We start from the raw sequence: 23,074 nt of genomic DNA on the forward strand, positions 1-23,074 counted from the left end.
AAATTTTCTGATAAACAAATCCTCTAAGATTATTTCAAGCTCCTTCTGCACAGCCTTTCTTTCAGGGGAAGAGTCAGCTTGTGTAATGCCCATTCCCTTGCTAAGCATCTGCAGACTCACTGCCCAGTACACCCACCCTGACAGACAACCAGGCCTGGCCAAAGAGAACAGATAAATCAAGATATTTTCAAGAAGTCTGAGAGCACTCAACTTGGAGCCCTACTCCTTGGATATGTGTGGCTTGGAAATTTTCCTCTGCAAACTTCAAGCTGTGGATCTACCCCAAGAGATGTGATAAACAAGTGTGCATTAGTCCTTCAATTTTGACTTCACTTTTTCTACAGATTTATGTGGGGGGTTTTGTTTGTTCTACAAGATCAGTTGCACTTTAATACGTATTTTGAATCAGGCAAAGAATAATACATTTTTGATCTTTTCATCCTAATTATGGTATTTTCAACTCAATCTAGAATAAGATAATGGAAAGAAAGACACTGGTAGTGAAAATACTACTCTTTACAATTACAGCCCAAAGGTAAGACCAAGCAGAGCAGGCAAGTTACAAATGGTTCATCCTTGCCTTGAACCAGCTGTCCTGAAAGGTTTCTGCATGTGTGAGGTCTCAAATAGCTGATTCACTTGGTCTGTCGTATCTCGATGGAAACTTATTCTAAAACATATACACATATACAAATATTTACAATTATATAAATATATTCTAATACTTACCCAGATATATTTGGAGAGGGAGAGACACACAGAAATTCCTACAGTGTTTCTGACAAGGAGGCATTACTTTCTGTATACATGAAATTTAGTAGGCTTTTCTTTTCACTACTTGTGTTATGAAATTACATATAAACATAAAACTCATACAAGGAACAATAAATTCCATTAATACAGTCACCTCACAATTAAGTATTTATGTAGAGACTGCAGAAAGCTCATAGATATTTTATAACTCCTTGGGGGCTGAATAAAATTAAATCAAAGGGAAAAGGAAATGTGGTGACGCAAATGCTCCCCCCCCTTTAATTAATCAGAATTAATCAAAATAAAAGTAATCTTCTAGCAGTCAAAGCAGCACTAGGCTGAATGATATTGTAAATAACCCAGCAGAAATACAAATGCTCCAAGTACAGGCAGCCCTAATTAAAATGAGGTTTTTTCAAGACTGTAAACTACCAAAGATGGGCTTTCACAGAATCCTTTCTGGGTATTTTACAGAGCAACTGTGAGAAACGACCTTCAAGATCCACTTTTAAATTCCAGCCTTGTTAGTTTGAATCCATGGGTTGCTGCCCCTCTGCCAAGGGCAGCACTCCAAAGTCACTGTCACCACGTCACTCCCCAGCCGTGTCCCGGGGCTATCCCACACTTGGCTGTCACAGCTCTGTCCCCAGGAGCCAGCACCACCTAGCACACCTATTTTGTATGCACACACAAGGCATCTTCTGGGAGTTCAGCCACTGCTCAGCTAATTGGCTACCTGCTTAATTACAACCCCAGCCAAGATGATGTTTTCTAAATGGGTGAAAGTGCAGAGCATCTCCACAGCCACTAACAAGGCTGTCACAATCTCTGGTTACAGTGGTGTAAGCACCATCAAGCAGTAATATGTGAAAAGCTGCAGCCAAGTGCTGTAACCAATGTACCCAACTGCTATGGAAGTACAAGTGTTCTAAAAAGTATACTTGTCAGTTCTGAAGTTAATTATCTAGTCAGACCACTGATGTATCACAGATCCCTAAGTGTGATTGAAATATCTCCATATCAACATCAGTCATTTGTGTTTCTATAAGTATTTTGGTGCCTCTGGTGTGTTCTCATGACACTTTGGAGCACAAGACAGGAGCTTCACTCATTTCCCTGATGGAGCATTGAATTACCCCCATCTCATGGAAGATTTGAGCTTCATTCTTCATTTGAATTAACAGTGTTACCTTCCAGGCCTCAGCTTTTTTTCTAATTTTCTTCAATAGAGAAAAGAGTTCCTTTTTTCCATGCATATTTTCATAAATCTAGTAAATTAATTTCTCAACTTTTTTTCCAACCAGATAGGTTACATCCAAGTCTCCTGCTCTAAGATGCTTTCTTAGTCTTTGGAATAACTCCCACAGCCCACTTCTTCACCCTGCAGCTTTTGTAGCATTATTTAAAGGATATTGACACCAAAACATTGCCCAGTGCCCATGCAATGGGATATGCAGAGGTAAAACCTATTCACCCTGCAGTTCTGGGGCATGTTAGAGAGACATCAGAGAGACATGGCCAGGTTGCCTGTAAAGCACAGTGGGTCTTTTCATCGACCTCTCAGCTTAAAAGCAAGGCTCAAACTATCGAAACCCCAAAGCCTTCAGCTCTGCCCACTTATGCCAAGGAGTGATAAATCTCTGAAACCTTCTGCATTGTCTCCTCTCTGCTCTCTCCTCTTTCAAAGCACACCAGCTTGTTGACCTCATGCTTTGAGAGAGTGGAAAGGTCTCCACTGGAAGTGACTTGTCCTGTCTTGTGTCTACTCCCATTGGGTGTGTCCCTGTAGTTTTCCCTTCTCATCCCAAGAAGTGTGACAGCCACCTCAAATTTTGTCAAGGTGACTTCAAAATGCAGTATAAAGTTGTAAGCACTGTGTCTGTGCTCTGCAGCACGGAAATTGCAAAATTTGAGAGAAATCCTGTAAATCAAGTGTCTGTGTTATTTTAATAGACTTCCCGTGCTAGCTGCAGTATCTGCAGATTTATAAAACCATTTGGCAGCATGCTACACACCAGTAATTACCAGAGCAGGAAACGCTCAATAATACAGAAATAACTCCTAGTCATTACAGATACAAACTATGATGTGAAGATAGAGAGATTTCTTTTTACCTTTGTCTTTATGTACCAAACAGAAAAACAAGGAATCTTTACCCCAAACAAAAGAACTGCATGCAACTTTCCCCACAGCACTCCTCACTGCTGACAAATGCCCCTGCAAAGTACCCTTAGGGGGCAGCTATCAGACTTGTCCCAGCCTTCAGTCCTGGAATAATGGCCAATCCTGCAAAACAGACACCTTGCCTATGTGGACCAAAGAGATGAAAGGGCCAAATTCAACCATGTAACAAAGCAGCAGCAATTCTATTGCCTACACAACACTGCAAGGGTTTATACTTAGTTTTCTAACAAAGCATTAGATTTATTGCAACCTTCATATAAAATTATCTCTCAACCACTCAATTATCACAACCACCCAATTATCACAACCTCTCAAGGGAATTCTGTAGTTTATACAGCATTTTTAATTACCCAGTACAAAAAAGGCCCAATTTTGATCTAAGAAGTGACAGTTCGACAAAATCTCCTAAGAAACAAGACTTCTCAAGCTCTGAATCTTTATCAAGGTTTTTCCATCTGCAAGAACAGTGAAGAAGTGAAAACACATAAGAAGGAATTTTACCAGGCCCAAACCAGGGAGGCCATGGAAGATGATACACTGTTTGTAGCAAGAAAATCATAATGTATCTCTATTTAGCATATGCATGTGTGCCTATTTGCTCTAGATGCATGTATAATCAGCCCTTTTAGAAATTAGAAATCATATGAAGGATTAAACATCAATTGCCTGTCCTCCTACACTTCCCATCCCTCTGCAGGTCCTGATTAAAACAGAAGGCACAGTAGCAATGGTTGGAAACAGACTCTGAAATTGAAATAAGAGAGGAAAATAGCCATTTTCTTTTTCTAGCAAAACCTATAAAGGCCACATTAGTATTTGACTGTCAACAAATACCACCATATTCTGAAATTCGGAAATCCTGATGGTTTTAACAGGATCTAGAAGGCACAGAAAAATGAGGATTATTAAAACTTGAAGATGTGACAACTATACTTGATGATGGAAGTCAGTGTTATGCAAATAATTGTTTTAATATTTCTCAGGCATCCCACATATTATAACTATTTCTCAGTGACTAGGAGGGTTTCACACAATCTTTAAGTGTAATCTTTTGCTAGCTTCACCATCTGGGAGTTCAGACAGCATTTAATCTTACTGGCTTTTTTCCAAAAGACTTACTGTAGGTCTGTGGCATGTGTTTCTTTTAACAATCAGATTTGGGGGTGATTTTGTTCTTGACTGTAGCTTAAAATAGACCACTATCAAAATAATATCAGGGAGATCAGGTCTGCAGAGAGCAACAGCATCTTTTATGACAATAGCTGACAGAGCTCTAACTTAGCATGATGCTTTCCCCAAAGTATGCAGAAATTCTTCAGAAATGAACAAATGCAGAAAACTTCTAACTACATGCAGATAAACTATAAAAAAACCCAAACTGCTGGTAGAACACAGGGCACCTCATCAGACAAGAAGAGTACTAGTTGGTGAGGTGCTGCAAGAAAGGGAATGAAGGGGGGCAAAGAAGGAGAGCAGGGTACAATTGCAAGTCAGGCCATAAAGCCATTCTACATATCTAGGGGTATTCCTACCATTATCCATATGTGTATCTCTAGCTTTTTCCATTAAGCATATCCAGAAGAATTACAGTAAGTTTGATTTCTCCATTTTTTAAAAAGTCCATTTCCAGGTCCATTTTTTAAAAAGTCCATTTTCTCAGGTCCATTTTCTTCTTCATTTTGTTCTGGATTTTTCAGGGATTTGTTTTAAAATACCTCAGAAAATCATGGCCAGGAAGATATGAAAGATGTTCCAAACCTTCACCAAACTGTTTGGAGCAAAGTTCCTGGGTGTAGAGTCACCCACTGCTCTGGACAGAGTCTACTGTATTCAAAGCACAAGTAAATTTCAAAATTCCTACAGCTCTGCCCTCCAAAGCATTTATTAGAAACAGTGTTGTTTCCACCCAAGGCAGGAGGTTGGAACTGGATGATCTTTAAGGTCTCTTCCAACATAAACCATTCCATGATTCTCTGAATCTATTCTGGCACAACTCAGTTTCAGATTTTTTTTTCATTTGTTTGATTGTTGTTGTTGTTGTGTGGGTGGGTTTTGTTGTTTTTCTTTTGTTGGTTTTGGTTTTGTTTTAATGCATTGGGAGTTTGTTGTTTACAAAGATTTTGGTGAGACTGATGTTTATTTGAAGGCTCAAGAACTAAGGGCAGAAAAAGAATGTGAGTTTAAGGTAAGTGCAACACATGAGTTGCAAGTAACACATTGCTTTTTCAGATGTTAGTTTTGGGGATAAGGATTTCTTGGTCTGTGGTCAAACCTCAGTAGGTTTGACAAGATCTAAGAAATCAAAGCATGATGTCAACTTCCTTGTCCCCTAGCACTCCACAGAAAATGGACAGCACAGCCACACTGGACATCACAGACTACAAATATTGTCTCTCTTTAGACAGAACTGTTCTGTTTCATGTTGATTTGCCACATAACTAATTCAAAGGAAAAACGATCAACATAATTCACAAAACATATCTGTCACCCTGCAAGATTAGACCAGCTACAAAATAGAGCAACATGGCTTTTTTTTATCTCATATAGTACTCAAGTCAAGTGGCAGCACTCTTAGATATAATTAGAAGTTTTCCATTTTATTCAACTGTTACAAATGAACAGCATGAGACTTCACAGGAGCAATTTCATGGGAAGGGCCAAAGGAAAGTAATAAGCAAAAGAAAACAAAACACTTCCACGAACACAACTACCCACAGCATGGCAACCTGCTGGGCACACTGAATATGGAGAGGCTGTGTTTCAGGCAAAGGTCATGGGTTTGTTTTCTTTAAAAACCTGTCTAAAATGGCTTTTTTCAAAACATCATCTAATAGGTCATTACCAACACATACAGATGAAATCTATACTCTCAGCTGTGGCGCACATTCCTCAGCTGCTAACACCAGCCAAGGCAGCTGCTCACACAGGAAGCCCCTGTATGTAACAAGGCAACACCAGTGATGGTCCTAGGCTTCAAGAAGTTGTCAAATTCTTATGCTCAGATTTCTATACCTATTCACAGTTAGTTGAGTGGAAACATTTTTTTAGCTACACTGTCAGACTACTCTGCCATTCAATTGACGTATTTAACTCCTTTGTAACAGAAACTGTATCCATGAAATATGGAGGACAGGAGGGATAGAAGTCAGCTTTGCAGTCACATCACCTGCTTCACCTCCTTCTTCAGAAGATCTGAAGACATCAGAACACAGAGAGACTGTGACAAGTCAAAGCTTTCTGTGGGAAATCCTTCCCATCAGCTGCAGACCACCACAGACAGATCTAGCCCCCACTCCATAGCCATGGCCACTGGCTTCCTTGTCCACAAAATGTAACATCACTGTTGCAAAATGAAATCTTTTATAGCTCTGCATCTCTGGGCAGCAAAGCATAAGGTGAACAGACACAGGCAATGGGAAGAACCTTTCCTACAATCCATCCAAAGTTGGTCAAGGGTACACACAGCTTACATAGCTACCTGGAAGTATGTAACTTCTAACACTTCATTATTTGTTCAGATTTCACATTGTTTCCTAAAACAACAAGCTGGAACTCTTTCACCTTCGTTTTTAAGCCTCCAATCACACTTCCTCCCATAGCCCCACAGATGTACATTTTACTTAGCTAAATTTGCACTGCGGACCAAGTTTACTTTGCTGACAAATACTGGATAAGCAATGATCTGCAGATATGCCTAATGCATTATTCCCTCTTTCAGACCCAGGAGAATAATATCTTCTGGAAAAGTTTTAGCAGGAGCTTCCCAAACAAGTTTATTTTGTGCCTTACATATGGAAACTTTCACCTCTTTCCACAAATTCCAAACATGCTTTTAACTTTGGTTAAGATAAGCTCTGGCAAAATGCTACCACAGCTGCCTGTGTGACTTTGGTCCCTCACTGCACTGAGACATGCTACTGTGAGCACCAGGTGCTTTTGCACTGCAAGTGCCTTCCTCTGCACAGAAAACAAATCCCACCTGCTCTAATTCCTTGAGAGTAGAACTACTGCCTCATCAATACTTTAGCTCCTCCCAGTCTTGTTAAAGATCTCACAAGGGAAAGAGTTTTCAGATTCCATTCTTATTTTCAAAGTCAACACCACCTTGCCATTGCCCCAGACTGAGCTATTTGTCCAATGATCCTTTATGACTAATCCATTCACTAGTCACAGATATTTGGTGCCTTCTAACCTGCCTGTCACGATGCTGGCTTGTTTATTGTAATAGGATGCTCACTTGACTTCTGTGAAGTAATCTTGCAACACCGGGGAAAGCAGCATAGAGCCCCACAGGTCTGCAATGCTCCGGAGGAGCTGTTACTCTCACAGCAGAAGAGGGGGAGAAAAAGAGGATCTGGATATATTTCTCCTGCTTTTTTTTTTTTTTTTTTTGAAATATGAGTTAAAATATTACACAAGAACTGAAAGACAAAGAATAAGATGTTACATGATGCCAATAGCCAGCAGTAATTATTTTTCTTCTTGGTGAGGGTAGCCTTCCTCAATTCTTTTCTGGAGAAAAGTTTTTACTTTGGAATAGCATCAAATAAGCACATCCATCTTGAAACAAAAAAAAAAAAAAAAAGCCTTCTCCAATTTTAAATACACATTCCTAAAATGAAAATGCTCCCCAACATTAAAAGAGTTGTTTGGTTTTTTTTTTTTTTAAGGAAGTTCATATAAGTTTTTGGTAGTTTGTGTTGCCACTTTTGTTTTCTATTGCAGTCTCCAGGGAAGGGCCCTCTCCTACCTTTTGGTGTTTCCTCTTGGTTTTGGCTGGGACAGAGTTAAATTTCTTCATAGTAGCTTGTGTGTGGCTCTGTTTAGGATCTATGCTGGAAACAGGGTCAGAAATAGAGAGATGCTTTTATTAGGGCAGAGTAAGCTTACACAACATCAAGGCAACCTTTTTGCTTTCTCACCCCATCCTACAAGTGAATGAGTTGGGGGTGCACAAGGAATTGGGAGGGAGCAGGGCCAAGACAGCTGACTCCAACTGATCAAAGGGATATTCCATACCATATGGCACCATGCTGGCAATAAAATGTGGTGTAAGAAGAAGGAAGGGAGGGACATTTGAAGTGATGGCATTTGTCTTCCCAAGTCACCATTATGTGTGATAGGGCCCTGCTGTCCTGGAGATGGCTGAGCACCTGCCTGCCTATGGGAAGTGGAGAATGGATTCTTTGTTTTGCTTTTGCCTTACCTATTAAACTGTCTTTATCTCAACCCATGAGTTTTCTCATATCTACCCTTATGATTCTCTTCCCAGTCCCACTGTGGGGCAGTGACTGAACATCTGCTGGTGCTTAATTGCTGACCAGAGTAAAGCCCCAACACTCTAGATTATCATTCCAAACAATAACAATAAGCAACTCTGGAAAAATTTTCTCAGCAGCTCAGTTTGTACCCTACTAATTGCACTGCCTTCTATTGCACAGGTGGGAGTGGGAGAAGTAAGAGATTAATTCAGGAACGAACCCAGCCGTGGCAGAGCAATGCCCTTAATGCCTAGCAGACACCTGTCATGCAGCAAACATGAAAAAGTTCTCTATTGCATAGAAAAAAGAGAAGTGGGGGAAGATTTTAGGTTTTCAAGATACCTGTCTTTAAATACCTTTAAATCCAGGGTCTTGGGACTTCCTGAAACAGGAGACCCTGAACTACATCTTTAACAAACTGCTCTGGTATGTCCTCATGCAATGAATTCTGCCTATATACTCTAAGGTACACAGGGAAGCATTATCTTTATTGCTGTTTACAGCTTTTCCTTTTCTGTCACAGGGACTTCTACTGCTGTCAAACCTCTCTCCCAACACAAAAATATTTAGCCTGCCTTCAGCGTGCTCTCTCCTGACTTTTTAGGCTTCATTTTTGTTCCCCCTCTTTCAAATCCTCTATGTTTCCCACTTGTTTAGCTCGGCCCATAATTAAGAGTGAACACAGTCTTATTGTGGTTTAAATGTTGAGTTTCCAGAGGCAACCCATTTTCCACTATCACATCCTACTTTGATCATAGGCATGCTTTCCAAAACTATACCAGAGGGGTAACTGTATCTTCAGAACAGGTACCTGTGTAACACTAATTCAAATTATCCCTGCCAAAGACCACTACATTTCTCCAAGGTGAAATTCATCTACTCTTCCAGTGGTTTAGTGTTCTCCAGGGAATATGAAGCAATTTTCAAAGGGAAAAGAACAGAAATTCCCCCTTTATTTGATAGTGGGAGGAGCTTTGAGGATTTTTTTTTGTTGCTGTTGGGTGGAAGGTACTCAGTTATTTGACAGCTTAAACAGGTTTTCTGGCCTTAGAGAAAGTTGTGAGAGAGCACAGCAGTTAAACCACATACCAAACCATCCAGATTGTAAGTAAGTGCAGGAGAGGCAGTGTGCTTCATACCACATTCAAACAAAGTGAGAGTTTTTACTTGTAAACAAGGCAGTTCCAAACAACCTCTCAAACACCAGCCTGACTGAGCCTATAAATTTATAGGATTAGTATTGCAACATTTTGTTGCTACAGCATCATCTGTCCCAGGCATCTGAACTATTGTAGCAGGATCAACACTTGAGGCAACTCAACACAGGAGACAGAAGTGACTAATACTCCTTCTCAGTGAATTTGCTCCCACCTTGCAATAATCCTTTGGGAATGGAAGCAAGCAGCAGCGTTACAGCTTGGCCAGGCACCCTCCCAGCAGTGCCTGCACACTCCCTCTCTTCCCTGGGATTCTGTGGGCAGCTGCCACCAGGACCTCCCTGGCCCAGCGTCACTGCTGCCACATTGGCAAGAAAGGACACCAGAGGAGGGGGAACCTGACAGGAAGTCAAGGAAAAGCCTCAATTCACACAATTTCTCTAAACTGAAGAATCTCAAATTTGCCGCTTGAACAAAAAAAGAAATAAGTCCTTTGACCTCATCCTTGCCAGAGCTCTTCACTACTGAGAGTTCAGGCAGTATTTGACCCCAAGACTAGGCAGACATTTTAAATTCTCCAACAAACAGACAAGACAGACACAAGGTATTTTCCTGCCTTAGTTTCCCATGGAAATAGAAAGCAGGCTGAGCTGGTGAGGGTGACACTTCCTTCTCCCCAAACGATGGCCATAGGGAGCATGGAACCTTTGAGACAACTAATCTGCTCATGTTGCCTTTTGCCTTTCACACGAGAGGATGCTGCTCTCTGTCCCCAGAGCTGTGTGCTGCCCATGCCCAGGCTGCAGCACAGTGCTCCTCTCCTCCTGGGGGTTCTGCCCCTGCCCCTCTCCAGCACCCAACAGCGTTTCCAGCAGTTCACATGGCACTCCCACAGAAGTCCATCCTCTTGCTCCCTTAGCACTAAAAGATGTGCCTCAAGGGAGAAAATTGATCTCCAGATCATTCCCTCCAGGTAGAAGCTGCAGCTTTTATAGAGACAGGCCTATCAATGGGCTGTGTTAAACCAGCCACACTGCCAGTGCTGGCAGCAGCTGTCACATATCAGCTGATAACACAAACCCCTGGGCTGCAAAGCCCCAAAGAACCATGGGCAGTGTGTGCTAAGTTGTTCCATGCCCATGTTTATACACACACACCTGAAAGGATTATGCTCTTTCTCTGTTTCCATTTACATGCTCTTAGTTCCAGATTTCTAAATTATGCTGTGCAGCAAGAACTAGAAACTAACTGCTGGCTATGAGAATTTCTTCTTCTCTTGATTCCCATGCTTTTTCAAAGATAGATGAGCTGAGCTACCAAAATAGTTCCTTCTCCCCTCTACGAAGGCACTTCACAGAACTAGCTTGTGATTCAGGAATCAGACACTTCTCTAAAACCAAGAAAGAATGGAATTACAGCTAATCACATTAGCCCGCAACTTTTTTCCCCTCTAAAAGCAGGATTAAAGGCAGAGATGGGGAACTTCCCACATTCCCACACACCAGCTGCATTCTTCCAGACTCAGCTTGCTGAACAGCTAATAGAATTACCATCCATAGACCTAGGATTTTCAGGGATTACTCAGGAGAGGTTGCCAAAGGAACTAACCAGACTGTAATTCCCAGCTTTGCACCACCAGAAAGGGATAGAACAACCTTAAAATGACATTGAGAATCATCCCAGAGGGAACCACAGCCGGAAGAAGTTGCCATCTAGACTTGGTAAGGGCTGTGGAGACACTGATCTTAAAGTTTATTGAGAAGAACAACAAAATTAATTGCAAGCCCAGGTTTGGAGATGTGATTGACGAGAGGAGTGACAAGGTAAGGGAGTGGGGATTGCCCTCCAAGACTGAGCTGATGTACATCTGTTTAAAGAGATCAGTGTACATTTTAATGCCTTATCCATTCCAGCAAATAAGGCTAAGTTCTAATCTTCAAATTACTCATGAAAATAGCTGAAAAACAATATTTTTTTTTGTTCAAAGGGGAAGATGAAGAAGAGTAGAGAATTTTCTATTTATGTTCTTCAAAATGTAAGTCACTCATATCAAACCAAACATACATAAAACTTTGACCTTTGTCATGACATAGGCAGCAATAACCACTGAGGCTAGCTTTATGAATAGTATTTTTCATTTCCAAACACCAAAATCTAATGTCATACTCCAACCCCTCCATGGCACCACAAATACAATGCAGGTTTCACTGCACAACTTTTAAACTTTCTAAAGGATAAACGTTGCAAGTTTGAACTTAGGAAATTAGAAGGTCTTTTTTTCCCCCATTTATCTTCAAGGATTTTATCTTTCTGAGTCAAGGACACCTACAAATAAGGTCAGCAAAGAAAAACAAAAACTAGTTCAGATAAATCTAGTTTCAATTCCAAACTTTAGCATTCATTCATGAAACAAAGATTTTTAATACCAATTCAGAAGAAAAAGCATGTTCTTTAAAATGAGGTTTCAAAACAGACAAGCAGCAATTTAAGGACTCTAGCTTTACTGCACAGTAAAGCATCACCTACTGCTGAGCAAATTAAAAACCCAAGACCCTCACTCAGCCTGCCAAGGCACCTGCACAGACTGGGAGCCATGGAGTTAACAGTGGGAGGGATGCAATGGGGCAGAGGAAAAGGCACCAAGCCCCCTCTCCCCACGGCCACTGGAGCCAGGGGAGGTGCAACCCTTTGCCCTCCAGAGCAGGAGCAGAGCTGCCCAGCTGCTCCATGAGCCTGGCCAGCAGGGCAGGGACAGGAGTGCAACACGGGGGTCCTGGCCTTGGAAACTGATCATCCAGGGCAACACCAAACCTGCTGAAGAGGACCCTGCTCTCATGTACCAAGGCTGGGCCTGAATCAATTTAAGGAGTGCTCTTCCCAATCAGAAAGAAAAAGGTTGCTGCCCATTATTAAGTTTCACAGCTTCTTGCCCTCTCCTCCCCCAACAGGGAGCAGAGATAATGAATGAAAAAGAAAAAAGTCCACAACCAACAATAAAATAACAACTTCCCTCAAGAGAGAAGGGGAAAAGAAAAGAATATTTTTTTTTTTCATATTAGTGGCACTTAGCTGGAAGTTGGGAAGGGGAAATATTCCCCAAACCCACCTTTCACTCAAACTGTTTCAAAACCTAACAAAATCCATGAGCTCACATGGTGACCTGTCACATCTGGAAAATACAGGGATCTCTGATGAACAGCAAGGTAACTTATTTTCTGTCTTCACAAGACATCTGCACAAAATGGAGCACTGCTCAAGTTATAAGAGCTGGAGATGTGTCCTCAGTCCCACCTCTAATGTTAAACTCCACCAAGGACCAGATTGTTAGTTATGACTGACAGGTATTTTACAGCATTACAAACATGCACTACGCATCATCTGTTTCCGAGGAGGTCTCTAACACATATCTAAAGATAGAAAAATCATACTTGGCCTAAATGAATCAATGTTGGCAGGAAAGAAGTGATCTGCTGCAGAACTTGGCTGGAGATGGATCTTTTTTGCTCCTTGCAGGGAGTTTGGAAAGCAGAAATTATCATAACAGGACACAAAGGACAGAGAAACAAATCAGGGAAATCCAGAAGGGCTCTCAGTGGGGAGCAGAGAAGAGCAAAGAACTCACCTCTTGTCTGTACCTTTATGCAATGGAGTAGATAGACAGGACAGCACAAAAGGCACTTAGATAAGGACCAGAAGATAAAACAGAAGAAGAAATTAACTGCAAAGACTTTGGAAACAGAGCTATGCCTATAAAGGGACAATCTCACTGACCTGTAATGCCAGTCCAAGGACATTTTGCTGCAGGATTTCTGTAGCACGGGTATACAGGACATCAGATGCAATCAAAGCTCAGTGTATTTGTCCCCTTATTGTAGCAGAATACTACCATGGAAAGCACATGGTCTTCTACCCTTCCCTCCCCTTACCCTTTCTCCCTGAAATCAGGCAAAAGCTGGCTGTCTCACGTCACAGTTTCAGTGTCCTTATTGTTGCCTGCAAAAGAACCTGAACAGTATCAAAACGGTCAAGATCAACTACACTTTAGGGCGGCACTTGAGAAAGAAGAAATAGGGAGGGGGATAAAAAGATGTTAGAAATCCACCTTTAAGCCACAGTCACCACCTGGACCTCAGACCTGCCCTCAATAAGAGGGGAAGCGCAGAGCCTACAGGGTCTGACATTGCTCACAGAGGTGAAAACAAGCTGGCATTATGACAAATGAGAGCGATGGACAGACAGAGGGAAAGGCTGACATGATATTGGGGGACCAGATCCATTCAACTCCTGCTTGTCTTGGAGATGGTGCATTGAGGTCCCCATTTGGGCCACACAAGATTTTCAGTCCTATCAAGCCAGAGGTTCTCTGTGGACATAGCACTGCCCACACCTCTCTACCTCAAGCAGCTTGAGACTCCCTCAGCAGATTCTCTCCCCCTTAAGCCTCACTGTGTTGAATACAGATCCCAAACAATGAGCAAAGCTCCAAATTTGCCACCCTACTTCATGCCAGAAAGTTGCCTGCTGGCCTCAGCCCCCTAAAACCTCTTCTAATTTGAGTTTCGTTCTTAAATCAGTGTGATTGCTAAGTTATGTACAGGGTCCATATTTTGGCATTCCCCATTTATGCACTGACCACATACCCTCCTGCACTATCTACTGCACTTGCTAATGTTGACTGCCTCAGCATGGTGTTATTTTTGTCCTTCCCCCACTCAGACTCCAGCAATTAAACCATGCTGTGATCAAGAACCACAGACATCTCTTTGGCTGGCTTTATGCTAGCACTGCTTCCCTCGACAAAACACTGTGTGCTGTGTTTATTTGGAGAATGTTAAACTCTTCAGACAAACACTTGCCTTACACACAGTATTGGGAGGGGGAATCACTCCTGCCTGCAGCCATTTTATGAGCTTCACTTACTGAAGCTCATGCAGCATCAACCACTTAGCAACCATGGCACTTATGACCCCAAGTACAGCTGGCAGCACCTACTAAACAGCAAGTGTGCTGCTGGATGAGGGAGATAGTGGTGAAGAAGCCAAAAGGCTTCAATGGACCTGCTGGCCATCTCCTACTTGCTGGACCCTCTAATTACCATTCCATAAAGCTTCCACCCTGTGTCAGTTGGATTTGAGGGGCAGAGCAGCCCAGCACAAGCTGGGACCTCTCTCACCAGCTCTGCTCCCTGTTTAGTGCCCCAAGCACTTGAAACTGTGACCTACTCCACCTGACCTCTGATCAGGAAACCACTCTGGATAATGTGTGTATTATACCTGGACATCCCAAACATACCCTACCAAGTAAATGTGACTGGCCAAGTGGGAACCAATTCTTAGAAGTCACCTTTCTCTTTCTGTTTAACAGGAAGGAAGAAAAAATCATTAGAGACAACAAAAGGCACAATTAATACAAAGGTGCTGCTGTCCAATAGGACCTCTTGCCTTTTACAGTTCAATCAGAACAGAAAAGAAATCCAAGGGGAAGTGGTTAAAGATGCAGGTTAGATGTGGTTCAGCAGCCTCTATCTTCCTTGCTGCTCCATCACAGATATAGCACCGACTCCAGCCTCATGCCACAGCAAAGCAGCTATGTCTGCTCTGCCTGAATTATCTCTCTGCACTCATTAACAGCACTCCCCCACTCCAAATCTTATTTGGGATTCAGCTCACAAAGCTGACTTAACCCATCCTTAAACCCACAAACCATATTTCTTTCTCAAGTGGCACCCAGATCCCATCAGAGGAATGACCTGTGCTTTGCAGCACTGCCTCCTTTCAAGGTCAAGCTGAGCATGTTTCATTTGATCACATCCACAGGCTCCAAGCAGTTCACCTTGAGGGGCACAGCCCTGTCAGGTTACTTTATGCCTGCTCATAACTGTGCCAAGCCACTCCCACTTACACCTATCCCAGGTGATGCAGCTGCAGCACAGACAAATGAACAAGCTGGAGAGTCTGCAGCTCCCATCTGCTGAGTGCCACCTGTGCCAAGGCAGGAGGTCCAAAGCAGGGCTGCCTGGGGGGACACAGTCGTGCTCTGGTGACAGAAGCTGGGACCATGCTCAAGCAAGACTTTCAGAAACATCTGAGACAACACTAGTCTTAAGCCTCTGAGGGACTAGCAATATGAGACAGCTTCAAGGGATGAATTTCATACTTGTCCCATTAGGAATCACATTTGTGCAACTCAGATAGTTGCACAAAATACCCGAGCACGATTTACCTTTTTTATGCTCTATTTTTCTCCTTTTACCCCTGTGCAAGTTCTAAGAAATCAGAAGCCGCATAGGAAAAAGCCAAGTACACAACAGCAGGAAAAATAACTGTGTCATCAAAACATAGAACCTAAAACTTGAGAGTCATTCTCCACATTCGTGTCAGATCTCTTGCAAAAACTTATTCTCACGGCTGCGTTTTTTTCACTTGGAAGAACCAATACATTTACAAATGTACATTCTTCTCCAAGGTTATTCTGAAATTATTACTTGCAATGCCCTTGGCAGATTAGAGGCATTACATAAATATTAGATGCTATAGCATACAGTCTTAAACAAGGAAAGGGACTTCTGAAGCTCTTAAAATTATCATGAGGTTTCTGTAGGCAGTTTTATATGAACCCAGGCTTAAACAAGAGCCAGGCAATATGCTTTAAAGTTAACATTACAATATGCATAGAAGAATAATTCCTACAGAGAAAAACTGTTCAGTTGTCTCTAGCTACATGTATGGGACTTGAGCTTTTAGTGCATTCATCAGATCCTACTCAGTCTAAGGCTCTGAACTACAAAAAGAATAAAAGAAAATATTTTCATCTAGACAAAGAGAATTGCAAACAGTTTTTTAAAAAGTTTAAAAAGGAAAGTAATTCATTATTTCTGTGTACATAACCTGACAACCAAACAGAACAAGATAAAAAAAGTATTCCTTTCCCCATGAGTCTCATCCTCCTGAAATTTGTACCAAACAGAACACACAAAGAAATGTGTTTACAGATGGGGTATGAGTCATGCTCCCAGGTGAGGCTTAGAAAGACTACCACTTCCAATTCACAGGAGCAGGACTGTGCTGTTGTTATCTTCCATTAATAAGATGCAATGGGGATTAGAATAAGCAATCAGTAGTTGCAAGCCCTATGCTATCCTCCAACATCAAAATATTCAACTCAGGACAAGCATTGTCTCTGTTTTGCCTTGCCTCAGCTCACAGTTGTGTTAAGGTTTCACCTGCTTCATAACATTATTAAAATGCTTAGCATTTTAATAAATAGTTTGGTCTAGACAGAACATGAAAGGTAGATGAATATTTCTGTGTTATCTTAACTCAAAGTGTTTATGATCCCTGAGAAATGCTGGAAAGCATTTTAACAAAGATCTCCGGTTAATTCTCACATTAATTGCTACAAACTAAGTAACAGAGCATGAGAAAACATGATGCAGTATTATCAGCCTTACAAAAAATCCAGCAGTTTGAGAAAAAAAAAAATCCATAAACTGCTCCCCCTCTTCATTTTGAACTATAACAACTTGCCACTGTAATAGTGCTGGAAGGACACAGTCATCACACTTCACCTGCAACTCTGCATTCATTATGGGTCAGTAGCCACCAAGACCAAGAGGAAATGTAATTTCTACTGCAGACCCACAGAGCAGAGAAATCACAGTATCACTGAAATGTAACATTATGGAAAAACAGCCTGGACTTTGTCTCCTCAAACAAAAGGCACTGCAGGGATAATGAACTGACTTTTTAAGCCAAGAAACACACATACCAGTGAAGTCAAGTTTCTGGAAACCTATTATAACTCAGAACTGAAAGGTGTCTGAAGTGTCATTTAGAATTTTTCAAAACATAAATTATAAAGGCAGGCAAAATTGTCTCTTGCATGAGGACACAGACAACGTACAATCAAATCTTTTCCCCCGTCCCTTAAGTGTATTTGATAGTACCTTTTGAAGTTCTCCAAAGAGATGGCAGAAAGACAAGAGAAAAGAGAGGAACACGTGACACAAAAGCAACCAGCTATGGTCCCATCCCCAGGATTCATACAGTTTAGAAAAGCAATGATAGTTCTGGATTCTGAACTACAGGAATAAACATTCAAAAGGGATGGAAAATTACTAAGCTTGTTTATCTACCACAAAATGCTACTCAGTTGCAGTTTCTCTGAAACTCCACCAGCATGAGCAGCAGGCTAGTTCTTTGTCATTTGCAAATTTAGCATTTATTTTATCATGCCATATGTAGTCAAGGGAATTCAGCTAGGAGAGGTAGGCTCTGCTCTACCCTGTTCATCCTCTGCCTTCACAGAGGAAGATAAAGCAAAGAGGAAAAGGTGAAAAATAACGTTCTGGGGAGAGTTTAGATGCAGTGAATATCATCTGGGTCATTTCACGTTTCATACTCCCTGCTCCTGCCTTTACTTTGCCAGTTACTTTCAGAGCTGAACGCTGGGGCTGCTTATCAGCAGAGCTGCAGGGAACACACTGAGAACAGCACAGGAAGGGACCAAACCAGAAACTTCCCTGCCAGTAACAGGGCAATCCAAGCAGAAACTCAAGGAACAGCTCATGGCTCGGGCAGCGAAAGCTCTAGAGGAGATCCCGGTGGCCTCGGGAGTGCTTGCAGAGGAGAGGGAGAGACGAGTAAATAAAGTGTGAGGCAGGATCCCTCCCACCCTCCCTTATTCAAATAAATCACTTAACTTTTCAGAGCAGCAAATCTCCTTACTCCTCTGGATTAAAGGCAGACTTAAAAGAACGTTTGTTAACAGACTACCCTGTCCCAGGGTCATTCCTGATGCATGCCATCTGACCACATGCAGAAAACTAAGTTAAGGGTGCCCTTGATTAAAAATGAAAAATTTATTTCTAAATAAAACAGTACCTATAAAGACAATTAAAAGGCTTACTGGATGTGGGATACAATTTTAATTTTGATTCTATGGAGCTTGATGAACATTAGACAAGTGTCTGTGGTATAAGAACATATATATCTTTGAAACATGGCCTTTTGCCATCCTTTATGAGGTGAAATGAAATTCAAGGTCTCAGGGCTCCCATGCAAGGAAGAGACAGCAGGACAATCATTTCAGAAGATAACCTTTAGGCTGCTCACTGACTAAGGAGAGCTGAGTCCCTATGGGATTCCCACTAAAATGTCAGGAAGCAACAATATTTTATCCCAGTACCAAGTATGTTTCTGAAGACTTCATTTGCCTGCCTACATGTTTTCCGTAATGATCACTCCATTAAAAGAGGGAAAGTTAATAATAAAAAATAAAGGCTAATTTACATTTCACTACATAATATCACAGAGCTAAGCAGGTAATTTTAAAAATAAGTTAAAATATATAACATGAATGAATAATGTTGCAAAATACTGATTACAAAAAATGTTCAGTACAAGAGGAGGAAGAAAGTGGAGTGAAGGAGAAACACTTGTTCCAGGGGAATAAGTCAGATCAATAGGCCCATACCAAACAGATTCTAGGGAAAAGAAATAGTCAACAGGGTGAGCTACTTTGTCAATACGTCGTTTAATAAGAAATAATAATCCTCAGGAATCAAAGAAACAAGAGGAATCCCCTAAAAAATGCATATTTTGTAGATAGAAATTGCTTCAGTCTGGCATGGGAACCAGGTCTAACCCCAAAATGCCTTCTCCAGCTTGGATGAAACACCAACATGACGACATCAATGAACTCCAGTATCATCTGTAAACTGACATGTTTAACAACTAAAGAACATGAACATTACAAATGCTTCCCTGAAACTCAGCCTCCAGGTGACCTATCCTCAGAGCCAGGATTTCTTCCTAAAGATAGTGAGACAGATGCTGCTGCTGGGCGCGGAACATAAATCCACTGACTCAAACCCTGCTGTGCAACGGCTCACAACACCAGGGCAGATAGAGTACACACAGATACAGGTGGCACACACTCTCCTTACACCTTCTGGGCCACTCCCCACCTTCTAAGTCTACAAACCTCTCATTAGCTTCAGGAAGTAAAAATCCCTGTGTGCACAGGCATCCCAACCAACAAAAACACTGCAATCACTTTTGCTGATTTGCTAAAACATGAAAACACAGAAAAGGCAGTAGGTCAGGCAAGCTGCACCTCGGCACACTGCAGGTAAGGCAAGTCTTTTCTCATGCCTCACACCAAAGCAAACTAGCAAGATGTGAGTTTAATAGATGACCTTTGTGTTACATCACAAGCTGCTCGTGAGGACACCAAACTTCCTCCTAACATTCTTGTAAGTGCTCACTTGTATTGTAACAAAAGGCAAGTATTGTTCTGATAGTTTCCTTAATATAGACACTAACAAAATGCTAAATAATAGCATGAAAGTGCTTTATTCCCTGCTTTCCCCAAGCCACTAAATTGCAGAATATGTATAATAGTAATTTCATCTTCCTGGTGCTTTTTCCATTTCTTTTCTTATGTAACTCAAACAGGTTTCAAAAGAAAAACATAGCTTCAACACATATCTCCCAGCAAGTCTTACAATTATTTTCAGAAAGCCTGGTAATAGCTCAGTATGAGTAAAACAAAAAAAAAGTTCGTATTTTGCAAAATCTGAATTTGTCCATATTTTCTTATTTTTCCTTATTCTTCAATGCTTTGCCTTTGGAAATCAATGCAATTTTGGTGGCAGTGCTTTCCTCTCAGCTTCTCCACAGCAAGCATTTGAGATCTTCAGGTTACAATGAACCCCAGTTTTGGAACATGATATAGATACTTCTGGGAAGGGGGTAGTAACTCACTCACTAGTTCTCTCTAACAAGTACCACCTTCCCCTCAGGTCTGTTCCACCAGCACCAGAGCCAGTAACTGCAAGGGAAGGGGATGAGACAAAAAACTGAAACCAACCAAACAAAAACAAACAAAAACCCCACAACAACAAAAAAGCCACCAGAGACAAAGCAAAAAGGCAACTTATTTTCACACAGATAACAACAGGAACTGAAAAAGCTAGTGACTTTTTTACGTCTCCCAATTAACCAAGCTGCTCAAAGCTCAAGAGGGAAGAGTAACAAGTATATGAAAACAATCATGATATGTTCTGCTTTCATGACTACCAGAGCCATTTACTTTATCTCCAAAGATTCTCTCACCTCAGGTTTCATCAACAGGGTCAATGAAACCTTGGCTTTCCAGCAGCCACATTTTTCTGCTCCAGCAGCCTCAGGTGAAGGTCATGGGATGCACATACCTGGGAGCCAGAGAACCTCCCTTCCACTTTGTCACCAACCTGCAATTCCTGTTACTTGCTGAAAGCCACAGAACTTGACCAAAGCTGAAAATAGCAGCATGTACTTATTTTGGTAAAGAAGGGCTTTTAAAGGGACTATTATAGTGGCAGAACAATTAGAGCTTTCTTTTAAATATTTAAACTTACAGTTCTTGGGGAATTTGCTCAATAATTCAATTCTTTATTAATCTGAGGAGAACAATCCAATTTAAAATTCTTTAAATTTTTCATTAAACTCTCTCTTTAAATCTCCCATTTCAGCATCCCTAATAATGTAACAACCTTTTAAATAAAGCTAGTGATTGCTCATTAACAATGTGAAGCCTTCACTGTAATTTTTGCAACAGCTTTTAGGGGAATTCATATATGTCTAAAGAAACTATGCAGAACACTTGTGGTCTGAAAGGGCTAACTTAGTAACTTTAGTAATCTCTGAGTTGGTAGCAACAACGGATGGCCAGACATGCTCAAGACTTAGAAGCAGTAACAGAAATAAACCAAATACTGAATCCTGCATCCAGAATCCTTAAGGAAAACAATGTGCCTACCGATAAAGGCATCAAGTGCAAGGACATGCCTTGCCTCTGCAGCTACTCCCACTGCCTTTGCAAAGGAACACTGCCTTTCGCCTGGCTGGCAAGGCTACAACCAGGTCCTGATCAGACACCCTCTAAAGTAAATACCATTATATGAGTGAGTCAGGGCAACAAACCATTTGGAAAGCCCAGTTTGGGGGCTAGCCAATGGATTATTTTTTTTTTTCTTTCAGTTTGGAGCCTGTGGTCCTCAAGCATCTCCCCAGATTGAAAAGCATTTTAGACATATGTAGCCAGTCCCCAGCAAAGAGCACAACGGCTGTCAGGGCCACAGGAAGGTGCTCCAAACCCCACACATTTCACCATTCCTGGGCAGCGAGAAATATTTACACACGCACAAACCAAACAGGGTTTCCTACCAAAAGCCCTTTTTATTCCAGGGTCAAGGACCGAGACGGCTGTTCAGTACCCGCGGGTGTCCCATCCTCGGCCCCTGCGCCCCCAGGGCCGTCACTGCGGGTAGGGCAGCCCGGTGCTGCCCCTGGGCATCCTCTGCCGACCCGGGTAGCGGCCACTCCCGCGGGGACATTCAAGGGCAGCTGATCTGCATCCTCGGGCTCCCGGGAAGGAACCACCCAGGTGCAGAGCCGCGGCCAGGGCCGGACACAGGGCGCCGGGGATGCCGCTCCCCTCCCCCGGCACCTTCCCCCGCCGCTCCCGCCGCGCAGGCCCGGGGCTGCGCTCCCCCGCCTCCGGCAGCGCCGGGGCTCCCTCGGCATCGCCGCCTTTGGCCGCCGGTGCGCCCGGCAGCGCGGGCAGCGGCCCGGCCGCGCTCCACCTGCTCGCCGCCGCGTACTCACTCCGCGTAGCCCGTGGTCCAGGGCAGGCGCCGGGTGTCCTTGCTGAGGATGAGGATGGGGCGGGCGATGTGGTCCGCGGAGCACTCCACCTCGTCCGGGGACAGTCCCAGGAACTCAGGTCTCCCGTAGGGGAAGCGGAGGGGCAAGTCCGCGCCGCTGCCGTGGTCGGCGCCCGCGCTGCCAGCCATGATGCCGCCCATGAAATTGGCCACGGCGGACTTCACCCGTGTGAGCATAGTATCCCCGCCGGCGGCGGCAGCGCCGGGGCCGCCGCGCAGGGCGGGGAGCGGGGCGCGGCGGCGGGCAGCGCTGCGGAGGCGGCTCCGGCGGCCCCGCCGCGCTCCCGCAGTGGGGGCGCGGGGCCGGGCGAGAGGACGGCGGGCTCAGGGGCAGCCGCGGGACCGAGGCCTCATTGCAGGTTTCCCCCTCCCGGCGCGGCGCTGGGTGAACTCAGCCCGGCGGCAGCGGCTGCTGAGTCATGTGATAGCGCGGCTGGATTCGCCCGGGCGCTTCCTGCTCCTCCTGCGGCACCGGCGGGCTCCTGGCACACGCCGGGCACGGGCGCCGCCGCCCCCCCGCGCCGGGGCCGGCCCGCGGCAGGTGCGCGGCGGGCGGAGCCTGCGCCCGGCGGGGCCGCCCCCGGCTGCCCGCAGCGATGCGGCCGGGAGCGCCGTCCTGCCCGCGGCCGCCTCCGGGCTGAGCTGCCCCGGGCAGCGCTCGGAGTCGCTCGGGGCTCCCCTACCGGGGCTGGGGATCGCCGCCCGCAGTGCGCTGCCCCTGCTGCCTCTGGGCTGAGCCAGCGCCGTCCCAGCCCCGGCAGAGCCCGCTGATCCTGCGGGACAAGACTCCGCTTGGAGGGTTTACTTGCCTTCTGCTCAAACCCGCCAAGGATATTTTCCCCAGGAAGCCATTTGCTAGAAAAAGAACCTGGGACAGTGGCCGAAAGCGAGCCCTGCTGCCCGCCTGCGCTGGTTCCCCCGGCTGCCCGGGGAGTCGCGGATTTGCCCGTCCGCCGCTCAGCGCTGACTGCAGCCCCCGGGCTGCTCCGCGCACCGCCAGGCGTTCGGGA

The 23,074-nt window shown here is 43.7% G+C and overlaps 1 protein-coding gene across 1 annotated transcript in view; it reads right to left on the minus strand.

Annotated features, from left to right (window-relative positions):
* PPM1H (protein phosphatase, Mg2+/Mn2+ dependent 1H) overlaps positions 1–22,241 on the minus strand; it is a 129,736-nt gene extending 107,495 nt beyond the window's left edge. The window contains exon 1 of the mRNA XM_059472413.1: positions 22,006–22,241. Coding sequence (XP_059328396.1) covers positions 22,006–22,241 — 236 coding nt within the window. The remainder of the gene's footprint in view (positions 1–22,005) is intronic.
* Positions 22,242–23,074: the final 833 nt, after the last annotated feature.

Source organism: Ammospiza nelsoni, chromosome 5 (genome assembly GCF_027579445.1).
Source record: "Ammospiza nelsoni isolate bAmmNel1 chromosome 5, bAmmNel1.pri, whole genome shotgun sequence".
NCBI lineage: Eukaryota > Metazoa > Chordata > Aves > Passeriformes > Passerellidae > Ammospiza > Ammospiza nelsoni.